General features: G+C 39.2%; 1 protein-coding gene across 2 annotated transcripts in view; it reads right to left on the reverse strand.

Moving 5' to 3' along the window:
* The window catches only part of Dve (SATB1_N and homeodomain domain-containing protein dve), a 47197-nt gene extending 36364 nt beyond the window's left edge, over positions 1 to 10833 (reverse strand). The window contains exons 1-3 of one of the 2 annotated variants that reach the window (XM_083031453.1): positions 10691 to 10829; positions 9716 to 9778; positions 1683 to 1947 (exon numbers count right to left, since the gene is read on the reverse strand). In XM_083031453.1, the coding sequence (XP_082887579.1) occupies positions 1683 to 1947; positions 9716 to 9772 (322 nt within the window). In that variant the 5' untranslated portion in view covers positions 9773 to 9778; positions 10691 to 10829. Of the gene's footprint in view, positions 1 to 1682; positions 1948 to 9715 lie in introns of both variants that reach the window. The other variant, XM_083031452.1, reaches the window with a different exon arrangement.
* Positions 10834 to 16081: the final 5248 nt, after the last annotated feature.

Consider the following 16081-nt stretch of genomic DNA (forward strand, 5'->3'; position numbering starts at 1 on the left):
AGACCCTAACAAATTTATTTTTCAGAAAAAGAACATTGTTATATTATATCAATCGCTAAAAATAATTGCAAAATAGCAATCTATATATTTTCCAATATATTGAGATAATTTTCAAACGAAGAAGAGAGATATAATTCTGGTTTAAATTCGAAGAAATATAATTAATAAGTTATTATCGGATGTTTCATTCAGCGATAAATGTTAAATTCTCTCACGGCCGTTGTTTTTTGCGAATTTTACATGGAAGCTAAACGTCGCGTTTCCGCTTATATGGCGTTTAATTCTAACTACAAACGAACGCGTGCAAATTGTTTCCACCACATTATCGAGGATCAAGGAAATTCCGCCGATAGTCTATCTCGTTTACGAGCTTTAACGACCCCTCTCGCGCGACCTCCATCGAGTATATACGTCTTCGTCATTCTCGGCGGAAGTGGGCTTTATGGCGCGACATGGCAACTAAGTTCATAGATTGTCGTGAATGAAATAAGGGCATTTTGAACTCTCCGTATTATTCATTTCATATTCTTGAGAAGTAAAACGATAGGTAGATAAATAGCAATTGACATTCTAACATTATATATAATTATATATAATTTATTCTAATATCACACAATATATATTCTTACTATTTATAATACATTAACATAAAAGTATGTGTGATTTTACTTTTTTTATAAAAAAAATATTAATTGATTAAATAAATAAGGCGAAAAATTTTTTTTTTTTTTTTTTTGAGATTGTGAAAGTAAAATTACTGCGAATAATAAAAATTAAATATATATTCTCTTATTTATTACGCAAAAGCTATATCGACCTTCGCCAGACGCGAGATGGTGACGACGATTAACGTTGCTTCCGTTCGGCAGAGTACATTAATGGACGTGACATCGGTGCATCGTTACCGCATTTTCCTCGCCATCGTCACCCCGAGCAAATCCCGACCGTGTTGTAAAGACGTTAAAGCTGTTTTCACACGACCCCCATCTCTCGTAAAAGGTAACTTAATTCGCCCGGCGAATTGACGATTTACGGCCGCGGGAACCCCGGGCAAGCCGTCAAACCCGGGATGCAGCCCGGGGTAATGTAGTGTACACAGATGCATTCGGGACTAGGGACTGGACGGTGAAGAAATACGAAGCCAACACATTTGATTGTACCAAGTATAAGAGTCAGACTCCGACTTAAATTTGGTACAATTGTAATTTTCTCTTTGCATTATTTCACAATTTTTCAAAAATTATTATATCAATTATATTGGCGTTGAGAGTGCAAAAAAAAGATCTAATCCACGTTGTTTAATAAATTGAGTTAACCACATCTCAGATTCCTTCTTCTTTCATCTAGCGCAATGGGAAAGCTAAGCTGGTCTAACCCACTTATTTTAAATCTCTGCGCTAAATTATAAAGTTAAGCGAAAATAAATAGTGTACAAACACGATGGTATATAAGTGTGTACTATTTTTTTTAAACTTCTAAATATCTTATAATTACAAAAATGGGGTCAAGCTTCTTTCGCGCTTAACGCCTCATACGTAATGGATTATAAAATAATGTCACTTTTTAATATTTGCAAAATTCTTAAATTTTATCAAAATAAAATATCGATAATTGATGTATCTCGTTGCGCATCGACAGATCAATTAATATAAAGTAAGTGATAAAGACGGAGGGAAACTTACCTGTGCTGGATTTGCTGAGATCGAAACCCTCCTGTTTGGGACTGGCGCTGATTTCTTGCTTCGGATGCTGATTATGCGCGGAGAACGGGGTCTGGGGTGCACTGAGAGGTGTCTGCGATTGGAGCGGATGCACCGACGGGGGTTGAGGTGTATTCTGCGGCTGCGAGTGCTGGGACTGATGAGACTGAGGGCTCCTCGGTAACGAGGACACGCTGTTCGGTCTCGATGGCGGCGAGGCCTTGTGTGTCAATGCCAACGCTTGGCTCTGTAAACCGCAGTAAAAACGCGTCAATTAACACTTTTATCTCGGATAATTAGCTATGATTTCGGTGCGTTCCATTCTGAATCATTATCGGCCATTATCGTATCTATTTTATTAAAGCGCAAGTATATATATATTTATCCTAACGTTATCATCGCGCACAAAGAGGAGGAAAGTAGAGAGAATTGATCCCATCCATTTCGATGATTAAAAGAAGATGAGAATGTAATATAGAGTAATTCGATAAGCTTTACGGTGTACATGATAAGAACATCTTTTTATATACTGCGAGAATGCGAAAAAATTTAATATCGGGAAGCATGATTTGCGCATTTTTACGCTTATTACTCGAGTAACAAGTTCTCTCCTGGGCTTTTTTACATTGTCTTTAGTGTAAAGTTGCAGAGCAATATTTTCTACGCACGTTATGTAAATTATTTTGATGTCTACTTTATCCTCTCCGTTTATGTATAATCTTGATGAGAGCGTGGTAATCGCCGGGGGTAATAAATCCTTCGTTGCTCTTAATCTCTAAAGATAAAATTTCCTGCTATACACATATATACGTACACACATCCGCATATGTTATACTTCTATCAGCTGCATAATTTTTTTCATACGATTATCATAAACATTTTTGCAGGGAAATATAGTTTAAAATTACCACGAGATTTTTATAATGGCCAACGTGTGTTCACGAAAAACCGCGCGGACCTAAAAAGAAATAAGCAACCTTGACATTTCCACGCAAAATTGGTACACGTGATAAAACGGTATCTCTCGTCGTGCAATTTATTTCTCAAAATCAGCTCGTGTACGAATTAACTATGCGCGATTGGAGGCAATGCGGCGATTAAAAAAGCCTTCGCCGGCAATTTACGGATGGGAGTGTCGCGTCGTCACCTAAACGCGGTCGAATCTGCGACGTTTCGGCTTCGCAACTTCGCTCGAAGAGAGGCGAGCCGGATGATCTAAGCGTTCTGTCGCCGATGAAATCTGAGCACGTGCTCAATTCCGCGCGGCAAAAAGTCAGGCTAAGGCATAAACGCGCGGGCTTAGATTTATGTATGAGTGAACTGAACTTAACACTAACGGCTAAGCCGTCCACGGTGTCAACTGGGGTCAACTGGACCCAGAATGCGACAATCCTACACCATCACCATCATCATCACCACCACCGCTAGCTGCCGATGTGTGAAATGCACCGCCGCTGGCAGACGCGATGATTTTCGTTGTCCGTATAAAACTGGATCTCGTCGATGGATGACGCTTCCGTGGAATACGAGTGTAAAAACGAGCCGAGAGAGAAGATGCCAGCGTTTTAACCCTCCGTGATTCCTCGCGACTTCCGCCCGCGTTTCGTGTTTGCTCGCAATCTGCGATTTTCGCGGCTATTTAATCTCGGTCATTTAATTACGAAATTATAGAATTTAATCGGCTGTTATATACTCGCGCACCATGACGCGGCGACCTTGAATAATTGACGACGACGAGAATTACTCATTTTTCCTAAGTAAGATGAAGATAATCTTAATTCTTAATCAAACAGATCGCGCAGACAGCGCACAGAGTGTTTTTTCGCCATTTTTTTATTTATGCAAATTAATTCCTTCAAGGTATGTTTTAATTAAATTATAGTTTCTTGATTTTATCTCGACAAAGTCAGACAAGTTGCTTGTACGTTTTAACGTGCAGAAAAATTTAAAAAAAAAATATAAGGTCATTGAGTCCAAATCGAGAGAAGATAAAATATTTTATTTCTTTGAGTTATCTCTCGATCCCTCGTTTCAACATCGTTTCAATCTAACGATCGGCTGCAAAGGATCGACCGGCGATTTTTTCACTTGCCCGGACTGTACCGGGGTACCAGCTACTGTTTCGGGAGCTGCTTCGAGGTATGCACTCGCAAAAAACACGTCAGACCGCTGAAGACCCGGGCCTGGAACGGGAGTAAGCGAGAAGATGATGAAGAAGAGAAAGAAAGGAGGGGTAAAGGGGGAAGTGGCGAAGAAGCGAGATGCCTAAAGGTGCCGAGAAGTAAACGAGAAAGAGAGAGAGAGAGAGATAAAGAAAGGTGGGTCGGCATCGTGCTGACGAAAGAGAGATGAGCGGGCCCCGAAGGTCCATACGTGGATCAAAAGAGGACGAAAACGAGGGGGCCCCCTCGGCTCTCTCTCTCTCTCGCCGCTGCGCGAGGAATGAAGACAAACGAAGCGAGATCGAAACGCGAGAGCGTGTAAGAAGGGGCAACAGGTGGATGGGGTTAGCGGCTTATCCGGCTAACGCCCCAAGTGATATCGCGGTAACTCTCTGCTGTGTGACGCGCGAGGGGTTACGACGGGCTGCTGTCGTAAAATCAGGAATTTCGGTTCGCTCATCGATCCGGCTCTCGCCGTGGTCCAAGATTCGCTTGGCCTCCCGTCGAATCGAGGAATCGCATAGTCCGAAGGTTTATAGGTCCAGAAGAGTTTCTCTCCTGCCCGAAATATTTCGCTCGCTCGAGCCGATAAAAATTATTTCCTTTCTCAATTAATTTTATGCTAATATATTGTTAATACAATTGCGAATTAGTCGATTCGTAACGATATATTAGCGCTCCATTTTTCGAATGAAATAATTTAGTGGGCAAATAAAGCTAAAAAGTAAGACAAAATTAAATTGAGGTGCATAATGATATTGTAATAATTGTCGAAATCTTTTCAATGACATGTTATTGTCCTACATTATTCAATTATTAACAAATTATACATGTGATATCAAATTATATTTTACTCACAATTAAATTTTATCGTATTCAAATATTGATGGGACAGTAATTGCTAAAATTGAGCAAAACAAAATGCATCCGCAAATGATTAAATAAAAAAAATTAAAAAAACTTATCAAACTTATTCAAAATTTACATTCGTTATTATTCGCCAATGTATTGTCAATAAAAGACGGTGAATTCTTCGAAGACTGGTTCCAATTTGAGCGAGCTATAGTGTGAATTCGCACGGATGTGTCCCGATCGCGCGGATCGCGGCGACAATAAAAATGAAATGCTAAATAATTAACCGCGATATCTCGCTCTCGTCGCGAACAACGACGATTCGGCGGGCGTTTATCAGCGGATCAGCTTATCTACCGGGTGTAACGGAGATACGCACAAGCGACGGCGTATTTCCTGTTGGTGTGTTTCCCGTTAAGGCGATAACCTTAATCGCTGACCGAGCACAGAATCCTCGTAGACCTGAAGGACCGCGCGGGGGAGAGACGGAAGCTTGACGGGATTCCAGAATTTAACTTGCGACGGTATACGTACGTATACGTTACTTCGGATCGGCGTGTCAACGAGCTTACGTAAGATCGAATCGCGACCGACGGTCTTTAACGTTTGGCCAATTGAACGGGTTGGTCTTTTTTCGGCATACATGTTACGTCAGCGACGCCGTCGCGTTTCTCGTATCGTTAATTCTACCCATTAAAAAAAAAAAAGAAAAGAAGCAATCCGCGCGACACACTCTCTCGCCTCTCTTCTTTCTCGCCTCGTCGTGGCGACGTTCGATGCGCGTAAATTATACCGAGAGCTCTCGTCTCCCTCGCGTCTTGATTAATTCTTCGAATGCCGCATTAAGCCGCGAGCGCTCGTGTCATGAAAAATCGCGCCGCGATTCGCGCCGTTCGGTGATTCTGAAGACGCGAGATTCGTTTATTTTAGCCATACTTTTTTGAGAACAATCAATCGCAAATATTTGGATGACATATAGTTGTCGATCCGAAATTTTTCTAAAATTCTGCAATTAGTCTCTGGCGTATTTATTTGTATTTTAATGGCCGAAAATTCAATAATTCAAGTTTTTCAATCTTGAAATTAGGCAAGGATTCGTTTCATTTGCTTCGACAGATTTTTTGATAGACATTTTACGAGTTTCTCATTGATTTATTAAATCTCGTCATTAAATAGACATTGATGATTTGATAGTTAGTCGGATATATTTGTGGAGTTAAACTTTTTCCACAATTCTAAAAATAAAGTATCGCGGGGACGCTATTCTAAATTTTATACAAAACTTTATAAAAATTGAATAATTAGTAATTGTTTTGTAATTGCAAAAAATCCACAATTATGAAGACGAACTATTTCTGATATACTTTCATGACACACTGGATACTCGATTCCTAATCTTCATCGGTATAATATAATATATAATATTATGTATTAATAATAATTCGCAAATCTCTCTCTATATCTCTTTCTAATTAACAAAATTTAACGCAATCCATTATCTGTTTCACCGCGATAATTTCGCTATCTTTCGGCAGTGATCGCATAAAACAGAATTAAATGTTGCGCGAGCCACATTAATCTGCAATATTCTAATCATACTTATCAAAATATCAGACCGAATGATAATTGGTTCCCTCTTCGCAACAGATAATCCGCGGATTGATGCGTTTGCGATCGTGTTACGTAAATTGTTGCCGACCGCGATGTCAGACACCTCGTTTCCTAAGTGCAAAACATGGTACAGGGTACAGCTAAAGATTAGAAAGCAGCAGAGATACAATCTTGTACTAGCTATGAGCATTGATTTCGAGGATTAACCAGAGAAAGCAAGAAGGATACGAGTATCATTCCAAAATTACAGTTATACATTTCAAGCGACATATGCAAACGATTCGTTAATATTAATGCGAAAAATAATCTGAAAATGCATTTCAAGTTTTTACGCGACTAGGGTGATATTCTTATTCATATTAATATTTAAAAGCAGAAATTAATAATGTCCTTCCACAAAAATTCGATGCAAATATAATAATGCATCGCAAATAATTCCTGAGAAAATCTTTTTTAGGAAAATATTTATCATTTATATTTTGATTCTGAAGGAGAAACGTGATTATCGCACATTTATCTTGATTTAAAGAATAATTATTATGTTATAAGAATGAGACCGTATAATTTTTATATGCAATAAAGTTTCGCTGGACGCGATTCCCTTTTAACATCGTAATTAATATTTTTCATCGCGTAAAATATTCGTCGAGAAAACACAAAAAGATCGTGACTGCGGCATAAAAAGGCAATATAAAAAAGACCTATACGGAGAGAGGCAAGTATACATTCTACCTGCGTTTGATATATCGGCTTCAGTGGCCGGATAGATGGATTACAATCATTCCGGCAGCTGGGGTGGTCAAATACCGTGACCATGCGTGCTTCAAACGTATCCTCGCGCACGCACACGTATACGCGACGCACTTTGGAGTACACACGTGGCGCCCGTGCGTGCAACGCGGTGCAAGGACGTATTTTCATATATACAATATCGGAATATACAAGAGCGAGAGATGCGTGCGCGGCGTGAAAATTTTAGATCATAAACTCTCATGACGTTTCTTTTTTTTCAATTTTTTTATGAACCTGTACGATTTAAGATCTACTATGTCTGTTAAATCGTCACACTCTTTCCGCGCGTTTTATCGTGAGAGATCCAGCTAGAATGATGGTGCGACCTTAATTAACACTCCGAAATGCCACACCCATAGGTATATCTTTTCGATTTTACTATACGATTACTACTACGCTAGAATCCATTGTTACGGCCGCAATTGCTATTATTCACGCATATTAGTTTGTTTCTTCGACGACATAATTTAAATGACCATAGTGGAGATTATAAATTCAAATTTTTTTCTCTACATCCTGTAATTTTAACCGAGTGTATTGTCCTCGAGTTTTACAGGAGTAAACTACAGAGATGAGTCTTCGTATGTTAATACCATGACCAAGCAAAGCCTCACGTATCTCCAAGTAACAGCATTACGGGATTATCTTTGGTCTCTCTGACTTCTTTTCTTAAGTACGCCTATGGACAACGCATTTCTCGGAAATACTTTCATACTTATACAAGTTGTACAGAGATCCTCTCCCCTTTTTAAAATGTACGACTCCTTTATAAGATAGTTCACGCGCGTGACGAAGTATGAATAAAATAAAAAACGTGCGCGCCCTAAATATCTACACGTGACATTCTAATATTCTCATTTTTAGACATCGTACAATCTTACAATCTATCAATACATGACGATTTTTTTAAATCCAATTATTCTTTTGCAATGATCACGAGGTGTGAATGATGGAATGTCAAATTAATAGCAAAATGATGTATTCTTTATTTAATTATTACCATGTGACTTACATAAATGTGAAATTTATCAATAATTCGTGCCATTTGTCGCCGATAATTTTTCGATAGTCATCGTCAGCCAAAGGCGACCATCGAGAGATCGAGCGGTCAATGGAGACATGCGGTCTTATTCCGCTGAATGCCAGAACATGAACATGGTCGTGGCACAGGAAGAAGGCAGAGGCACATCCGTATCGTGGTCAGAACCCGTGACCCCCCGATACGTACACGTGTAAACGTACGCGCCGTTCGTCCACACAGCACACATACGAGCCGCGGCTTTGCCAAGGATTATCCCCCGCCCTTCGTCGTCCTCGGTTTTCGTTGTGAGATCGCGAAGCGAGATATACATGTGTCGGATTCGTGTCTGAATTTCGGCTCGCGACTTTTAAGTGCGGAAAGTCGCGAATCTGAATAATATATTCGTTTTGCGACACTTACACAGATAATTTTCTTCTCTAAGTTCACGGTTTTTCAATGTCTCTAATATAGACCGCGTAAATGTGTGTGTACTTCAATAAATTTTATATATAAATATCATTTATAAATTCTATAAAAATCAGTCCTACGTTTGTTAATCCAAAACAATGTATGAAAGGCAAGATTTAGAAGAGAATTCATGTACGAAAAAAAATAAACATCTTTTCTTGAATATAAATTTAAAATATTTTCGCGGTCTCCTTTAATATTTCTTAAATGAGGCAAAAGTGACGCCTTGTTTATTTATTTTAGGTACCGGGATAATCGCGCGTTACACGTAAAACGGTCAGCCGCTTTGAGAGATGCGAAAGAATGTGCCAAATTGATGACGAGGATTTAAGGGGGCTGAAAGCGCGTTTAGAGAGAAAGAGAGATAGGAGCAAGAAGCGATAGGGTGGCCAATTGGCTGTGTAATGTCAGAAAGGGGTTGCTTCTCGCCCCTCGCACTCGTTGACACCGAATATAGACGCTGCGTTATTTTTATAAGTTCGGCAGACCGAATGCCAAAAAAGATATTGGCAAGCTAATCTACGACGTAAACCATCTTATCGAAATTTTATATACCACATCAAGATTATATGTTTATATAATTTATAAGTACAATTTTTAATCGTGCTAGCGTCTATATTTCTGTCTCTCTCTGAACTTTTTCCTATTTATGAAATATATTTCTATTGATTCTCTTGATATTTTTTTGACACATTTATTGACGATTATAAAATTAATCCAATCGATAAGTTGATCCTATATAATAACATATTTATCTCAATCAAGCTTTAATCTTATTGTTATAATTTGAGGATTTCATCTGCAAAAAGATGTTTAAAAATTATGAAATATATTAATTAATTCTATTGTCTCTATTTTTAACTTTTTATATTATTTTACAAAAAAGAGTTGATTTGCTCTTAATTATATTTCTAATTTCTACATATTTTTAATTAATATTATTTTTGAAACAATTTTTATATATATTTATCAATTTTTTAGATTCTTTTTTATTATGTATATTCTGCTTGAAACTTTCATGATGAACTCCTCAAGTTGCTTTTAGAGAAAGATAATATGATTATACGCATGATCGATAACGAATTATTCATGTTCCATCAAAGGATTACCTGTACTTGATCCGTCTTCGTGTTAGCAGCCATCCATGCCTCTACGAAGGTGTCCATTGCGCTCTGAAAATCCATTCCCTTCTGGGGCCTCAGTAATTCTCTTGAACCTCGCAAGTCGCCATTCGTGACATATCGCGTTATTCTCGAATCGCTCACAAATTCTCTTAGTGTCAAAATTTTCTCTCCGATATTTATTAATCGATAGTCAAAAGCGATCGAAAAAGCGTGTCAGCAAGCTTCTAAGTAAACTGTCTTAATGATCCTTTGAAATAGTTTTAAACGTCACTACGAGCATCGGTATGTCTATAGTCTATACGATATAATTGTCGATGATCGCGCGATGTGACATAAATTTTTTTTTTTTTGTTCACGATTAAAATCACAGACATGTAGAGACCGTGTATGAAATGTCCGCTTATTTATATAACAGTTTCTACTGTTGAGAGTTCTTAATTTCTAGCTACTGAATACTAACGATTAATGCGTGGATGATCATTTCTCTTATATCGAAACGAGTTACACGCCTACGATCTGCTCTAAGTTCTATTTGGTTAAATTATGCATGAAACGTTAGATACGATTAAACTGCGCTGTACTTCTGACTAGAGTGCGGAAAATCACACACGTGCTCGCAACTCATTACGATAAATATCGCCTGAAGTAAATAGAGCGATCTACAGTTTCGTCCCGTTTTCCGATCACTGATCGTCCCTCGTCCGTCCTTCCGTCCGTTCAGAATGTCACGCACACCGTTCTGAACACTGGCATCAAAGAGTTTCTCATCGATCACAAAATCAAGCACCGGTCTTTTTTTTTTAATTTTTTAAAAGTCAAACGCGCATCCCGACGCCCGCGCAATCAGCACCAAACGTCAGAATCTCGAACAGCTGTGCGTGTTTTCGAAGCTCGATCTTTTCGGATGAGTAATCGTCGATTCGGATCACACGATCACGTTCACATCTCTCTCCCTCTTACCGAATGTTCCTATTTACGAAAATCGACGAGATGTCATTCGCGCCGCCGAGGACGAGCGCGACACACGTTCGCAGTGAACGGCGTTCGAGCCGCGACTGTGCGCGTCGTAGCGTCGCGGCGCTCGATCTACTGCCCCTACGACGCCCTACCGCGTCGCGAGCGGGCCTTCAGTATCAACCCCACCATCTGCCGTATCGCGGCCGCCGCCACCACTCTGCCACTCCACCACCACCTCTATCCGGTCACCACCACCATCATCACCACTACCACCACCACTAACACCAACACCCACCGCGACATCGTCGTCTCTCGTCTACCGATTCTGGTCCTCACTTGGATGCTGCGCTGCCTGGTTCACCCTCTCGTCGGCTCCTCGCCGGAACCCACCTTCTTCGTCGTCCTCCGCGTCTCCCTTTTATCCTCCCCTGATTCCGAAGCTTGCTCGCTCCGGATAAGGCGTCTCTTCCTCGCGCGTTTGTCTCGTTAAATTTCTTCTTCTTTTTTTCCGATCACAGTTTCATCTGCTTTTTTTTCGCCATTTGTTTATCTCAATCGTACCTAAACACGTTCGTTTCCGTTGAAATTTATGATAGCAATTTTTCTTCTCAGAAATGTCTAATTTCTTTATTCCTTGAAAATCCTCTTTTATGTTTTATGTAGCATATACGTACACGCATATTTGGCAAAAATCTTTTCTCTTCTTCATCATCGATTCTCAGCTTCTCGTTCATTTCAGAAATTCCTTTCTCGTATCCATACTTCTTCCTCGAGTCACGGAAGATCCGTTCTCTCATCCTACACCTATCTCGTCCTCCCATCCTTTCGAAATCCTTCTTCCTTCGTCGAACTTCCCCACTCTCGTCTGCATCTCAACACCCCCACCACAGAATCGTGTTCCGGGGGTGTGTCTACAGATAAGATGCACGTACACCGTTGCAGCTGTTCACCTGCAACACGCTCACTGCGACAGACTCGCGACTGCCGATGACCGAGCTTATATGCAGAAGGAGCATCAAGCGATATCCATGCCATCGCATCGATCTCTTGCGGTCTCGATTGCAGAGCATCCCATTGGAACAAATCTTTGTAGACGTGTAACACAGAAATTTGTATCATACAAATGCGCGCGCGCGCGAAAGAATTTTATTATTACTTTGATTAGTGAAACTTGGAACTGCGTTTAATAGAAACGTGCAATGATATATTAATCTTCAAATACTAAATCTTTATTTAATGTCAAATATGTACTAATGTATATTATTTGTGAGATATTTTCAGAGAAAATATTTTTAAAAATACATTAATTTTAAAATCTTTTTACTTTTTTCTTGAACGATATTATCTGTTTATACGAGTTTAAGATAATATAAGAAATATTAAAAAATTATAGTAAAAATATGCAGTGCAAAGTATATGAAATAACTATATACGCGTCAATAATAATTAAATATACATTTAATCACGCGATAAGAAGCAACAAATGCGTATCCGGATTAAAAATTAATTTGGTAAATTTATTCTTTCATCTTTGTGATAAAAGCAATTAATATTCGAAACATTAAAATCTCATTCATCGATAAGCAAATATATATATATTGACAATACAGATTAATATGAAAATCTATTGTTATATGTAATTATAAAAATACAGGAGAGAAAAAAAATAAAGATATAATAAAAAGATATAAAAAATTAACACACATCTCTCTCTCTCTCATCGCATAATATAAAATTCACAAGTATACATTGCAAAAGATTTCAAACTTTAGAGTTTTTGTAATGCAATTTTTTTATCGCCTTTTTTAATCGATAAAAATAATTCTAGATTAAGTAGTAATTAATATAGAAGCAGCTTTCCCTCGATATGTCAACTTAAATGTATGTATGCGATTCCCTTCGCGCTATTAAAATGGATCGTTCGAATCTCGGAGAATTTCAAAGGGAATATACAATAATAGAGCATATGCGTACACATACGTATTCGTAGATTCCTGTAAATGTCACAGTCGGATTAGACGATTTCTGGGAATTAATTTCCATAGACGACGAATAATATCGGTACCGATCCTCGCTAGTATCCACGAATTTCCGGTGCTTCGCGAGCGACGTCCTTCCCCGATTATATCCTTCTACATTTATGTATGCGTGTGCGCACACACACATATTTTCATAATACATACGCACATGTACGATTTCACTTCGTCAGATGTGATGTGAAACAAAGATGCCGATCGTGCTTAAATAAAAAGCGCGTCATTATCGTTTGATAATCCGCTGGAATTGCATAAGTTCATGGCTCAATCGAATCAAATATTTGGATTATACGTTTTATCGAAGGAAACAACGAAATAAAGTATTTGTGATGTAATTGGGAATATCTATGAGCGTAGCAGATAATAAATATTTGGATTATACGTTTTATCGAAGGAAACGACGAAATAAAGTATTTGTGATGTAATTGGGAATATCTACGAGGCTCGCGTAGCAAATAATACGCTGATAAATCGTAAGAAAATTGATCCGTCAACTTCTTATTATCGATGATGTACCTAATCTATCATCTCTCGCTCAATGAAAATCTGTTTGATTCGATGTATCTTTTGTTTTTCCTCTTTTCTCTTCCGAGTGTTTATTCAAGATAAGATGATAGGAAAACGTCAATGACGAATTGTATACTATCTCTTGCGGTTTCCGGAAAGGCTAGACGATGCATCATAATTACGATACTTAAAATATTCTATTAACAAAGCTTTTCCTTAGGATTTTATTCGTTGCAAAGCATCTTTGCGAGTTTATCTTCATCACTTTAGTTACATCGAATTATCTACACATGATTCAACAAACAAAAAAAATACCATTATCTTAGTATATATGGCATATAATAATTAGTTCCGATAGCGTCCAATTGGCAGACTGGATAATCTTCAGATTAGACTGAGTGTTTAAAAGATAATGCCTTATCCAGTTGACGCATGTTAGTCGACATTGCCTTTACGTAATAGAACTGCTGCGTTAATATTTTGCCGTAGGAATTATTTAATTGTGATCAAAGCATATAAAAAAATGCGATAAATAGATTACGATAATGCACATTAGGCGGACAAGAAAACATTATGATAGGAATAATGATTTAACTCTACAACTTTTTAATTTTTTTTTAATCGAATTGATCAAATATCGCACTTGAATAAAATATTTTTTTATATCATCGATAACAAAATTTACAATTGCTTTCATTAGAATATCAATAGACTCACTATGACACATGTGCCTGTCTCCCTTGCTTCCACGTGTATCGTCAGAAGCCGCGTACGTAAATCTTCAGACAAATTTGTCTCGACAGTACAAGAGTTTCTAGCGGGAGATTTCGTTCACCGATACAGCATTTTACACTCGCCAAATCCGATCGCATTATTTCGCGGGGATAGACGGTAACCAGAGGCGTCATAAAACGCATCTGCATCTTATCCCACTCTATCAAGTCTTAATCCATTTCTGATCCAACCTGCTGTAATCTTAATTCTATCAAACGTTAAAAGAAATCCAGGAGGTTGTCAGTATTTTATCTAACAAAAATTCATTTAAAACTTTGTTAATATAATGTGATCAAGATAAAATTTTGTGATTTATTCTTGTTCATTTTTTTCACTTTATTGGTTAAATATATAATAAAAGTATAAATAAAAGTATAAAGAATATAATGATTATCTCATTTATTAGCACTTACGAGCAGAGCTACTTATGTTTCGGAGTTAACGAATACTCGGAACATGATTCACAATGCTATCTCGGCTATATTAAGCGCTCCGTTAGTTACTCATTCCCGTTGAATGTTACTCTGATCATCATACCCGTCGTTTAATCCCGCGTCGCTGATTACGACACCGAAGCCAATAAAGCATCGCAATCAAGAGCTTCGTCTCAAACTTCCCCGTCCGAGTGATGCGTCGACCGTTTCGGCATCAGTTATACCTTTCACGTATACCGTAACACATGCGCGCGCGAGTGCACCCTCCTCTCCCGAGGGAGAAAGACGCGGGGCGAGGAAACACGACAGTGGGGTAACGATTGCATCCGCGGATGCCTGTGATGCAATCTGTGTGCAAAGCGGTCTAAAGTTGCAACTCCTACAACGGAGGAGGGACGGGTGGGCACCGAACGCAGGTCGGAAGAAAGGGGGGAAGCAGGGGGAACAGGGGGTGGAAAAGGGAAGGTCGGCGAAGGAAGAGGGGAAGAGGAAGGGGAGAGGGAGAGGGATTCGAAGAACACGCGCGTCCTAGGTCGGGTCTGGGGGCGAAGAGATGCGCGGGCGAGGGAGGATGGTTACCGCGTTATCGGATGCGGTGGCCCTTGGCAAGGGTGGTTTGCCGGGGTCGGTACAGAATGCCGGATGGTGAAAGCTCTGGTACCCTGGGCGTGCACCGTGGAGCTTGCGGGCGGAGCTTGCGCGATTCTGCCCATCCTGGAACGAGTAGCTTTCGTGTCGAACCACGAAGCCGGCGCGCTTGTCCTACGTCCAGGACGGAGTATCTACCCTCCCCCTTTCACCCCCTTCTCAGGGTGAGCTTTCTCTCTCTCTCTCTCTCTCTTTCCTTCCGCAGCTTTTTCGAGGTAAGAGGGCGAGTCTCGCCACCTTACGACGGTCACACGGATATCTCACACTTCCGTGAAACGTGTACGTATTTATCCATAGTGTATGGGAAATGGTTGAGCACAGGAGGAGAAAGAGAAAGGGAGCTAACGGGAGAGGGAAATGGTCGAAGAAGCTGTGGCTGGCTCGCTCTCTATACGCGAAAAGCTCGATTTTCTCCGAGAGGGGCGATAAAGGCGAGAACGTCTAGAGCGGAGGAGAAGACTAAGAAGAGCGCAGGAGAGGGACAACTAAGGCGAGAGTAACGTATGCCCGGAGCTAATTTGCCAGAGCTTACCCGAGAAATTACGAGCATCCCGCGCGATGCATCCGAATATCCTCGTCGTCCAATAGAGATAGTCCTGGTTAGGCGATGCCCGGCTAGAATTAAGCAAGAAAGCTAGGTTCGCTTTTGGATCTTGGCTTAAAAATACAACAATGTGATTTTGAAAAAACATTTGTCTTTGAGAGAGCTAATATGTTTGATTTACATTCGTTCAAAGATTTGATATATACATATGTATTATGTAACATATGATTTATACATATGTTGGCTATTTAATGAATTTGAAAAAATTTTTAAATCAAGCAAGGCAATTCTTTGCTAGTATTAAATATTCTTTCTTAAAACTTTATATTCTTATTTTTCAAATCAAACAAAAAATTATATAAGATTCAGAAATTTAATAACTAATTAAATCATAGACATTTTATCTCTTTTAAAAATTATTTTGTGTTTTAATATTTAAAGCAAAATTTCA

The sequence above is a fragment of the Prenolepis imparis genome, unplaced genomic scaffold (genome assembly GCF_030444845.1).
Source record: "Prenolepis imparis isolate NDT839.2.m4 unplaced genomic scaffold, iyPreImpa1.0 SCAF_2, whole genome shotgun sequence".
Lineage (NCBI taxonomy): Eukaryota > Metazoa > Arthropoda > Insecta > Hymenoptera > Formicidae > Prenolepis > Prenolepis imparis.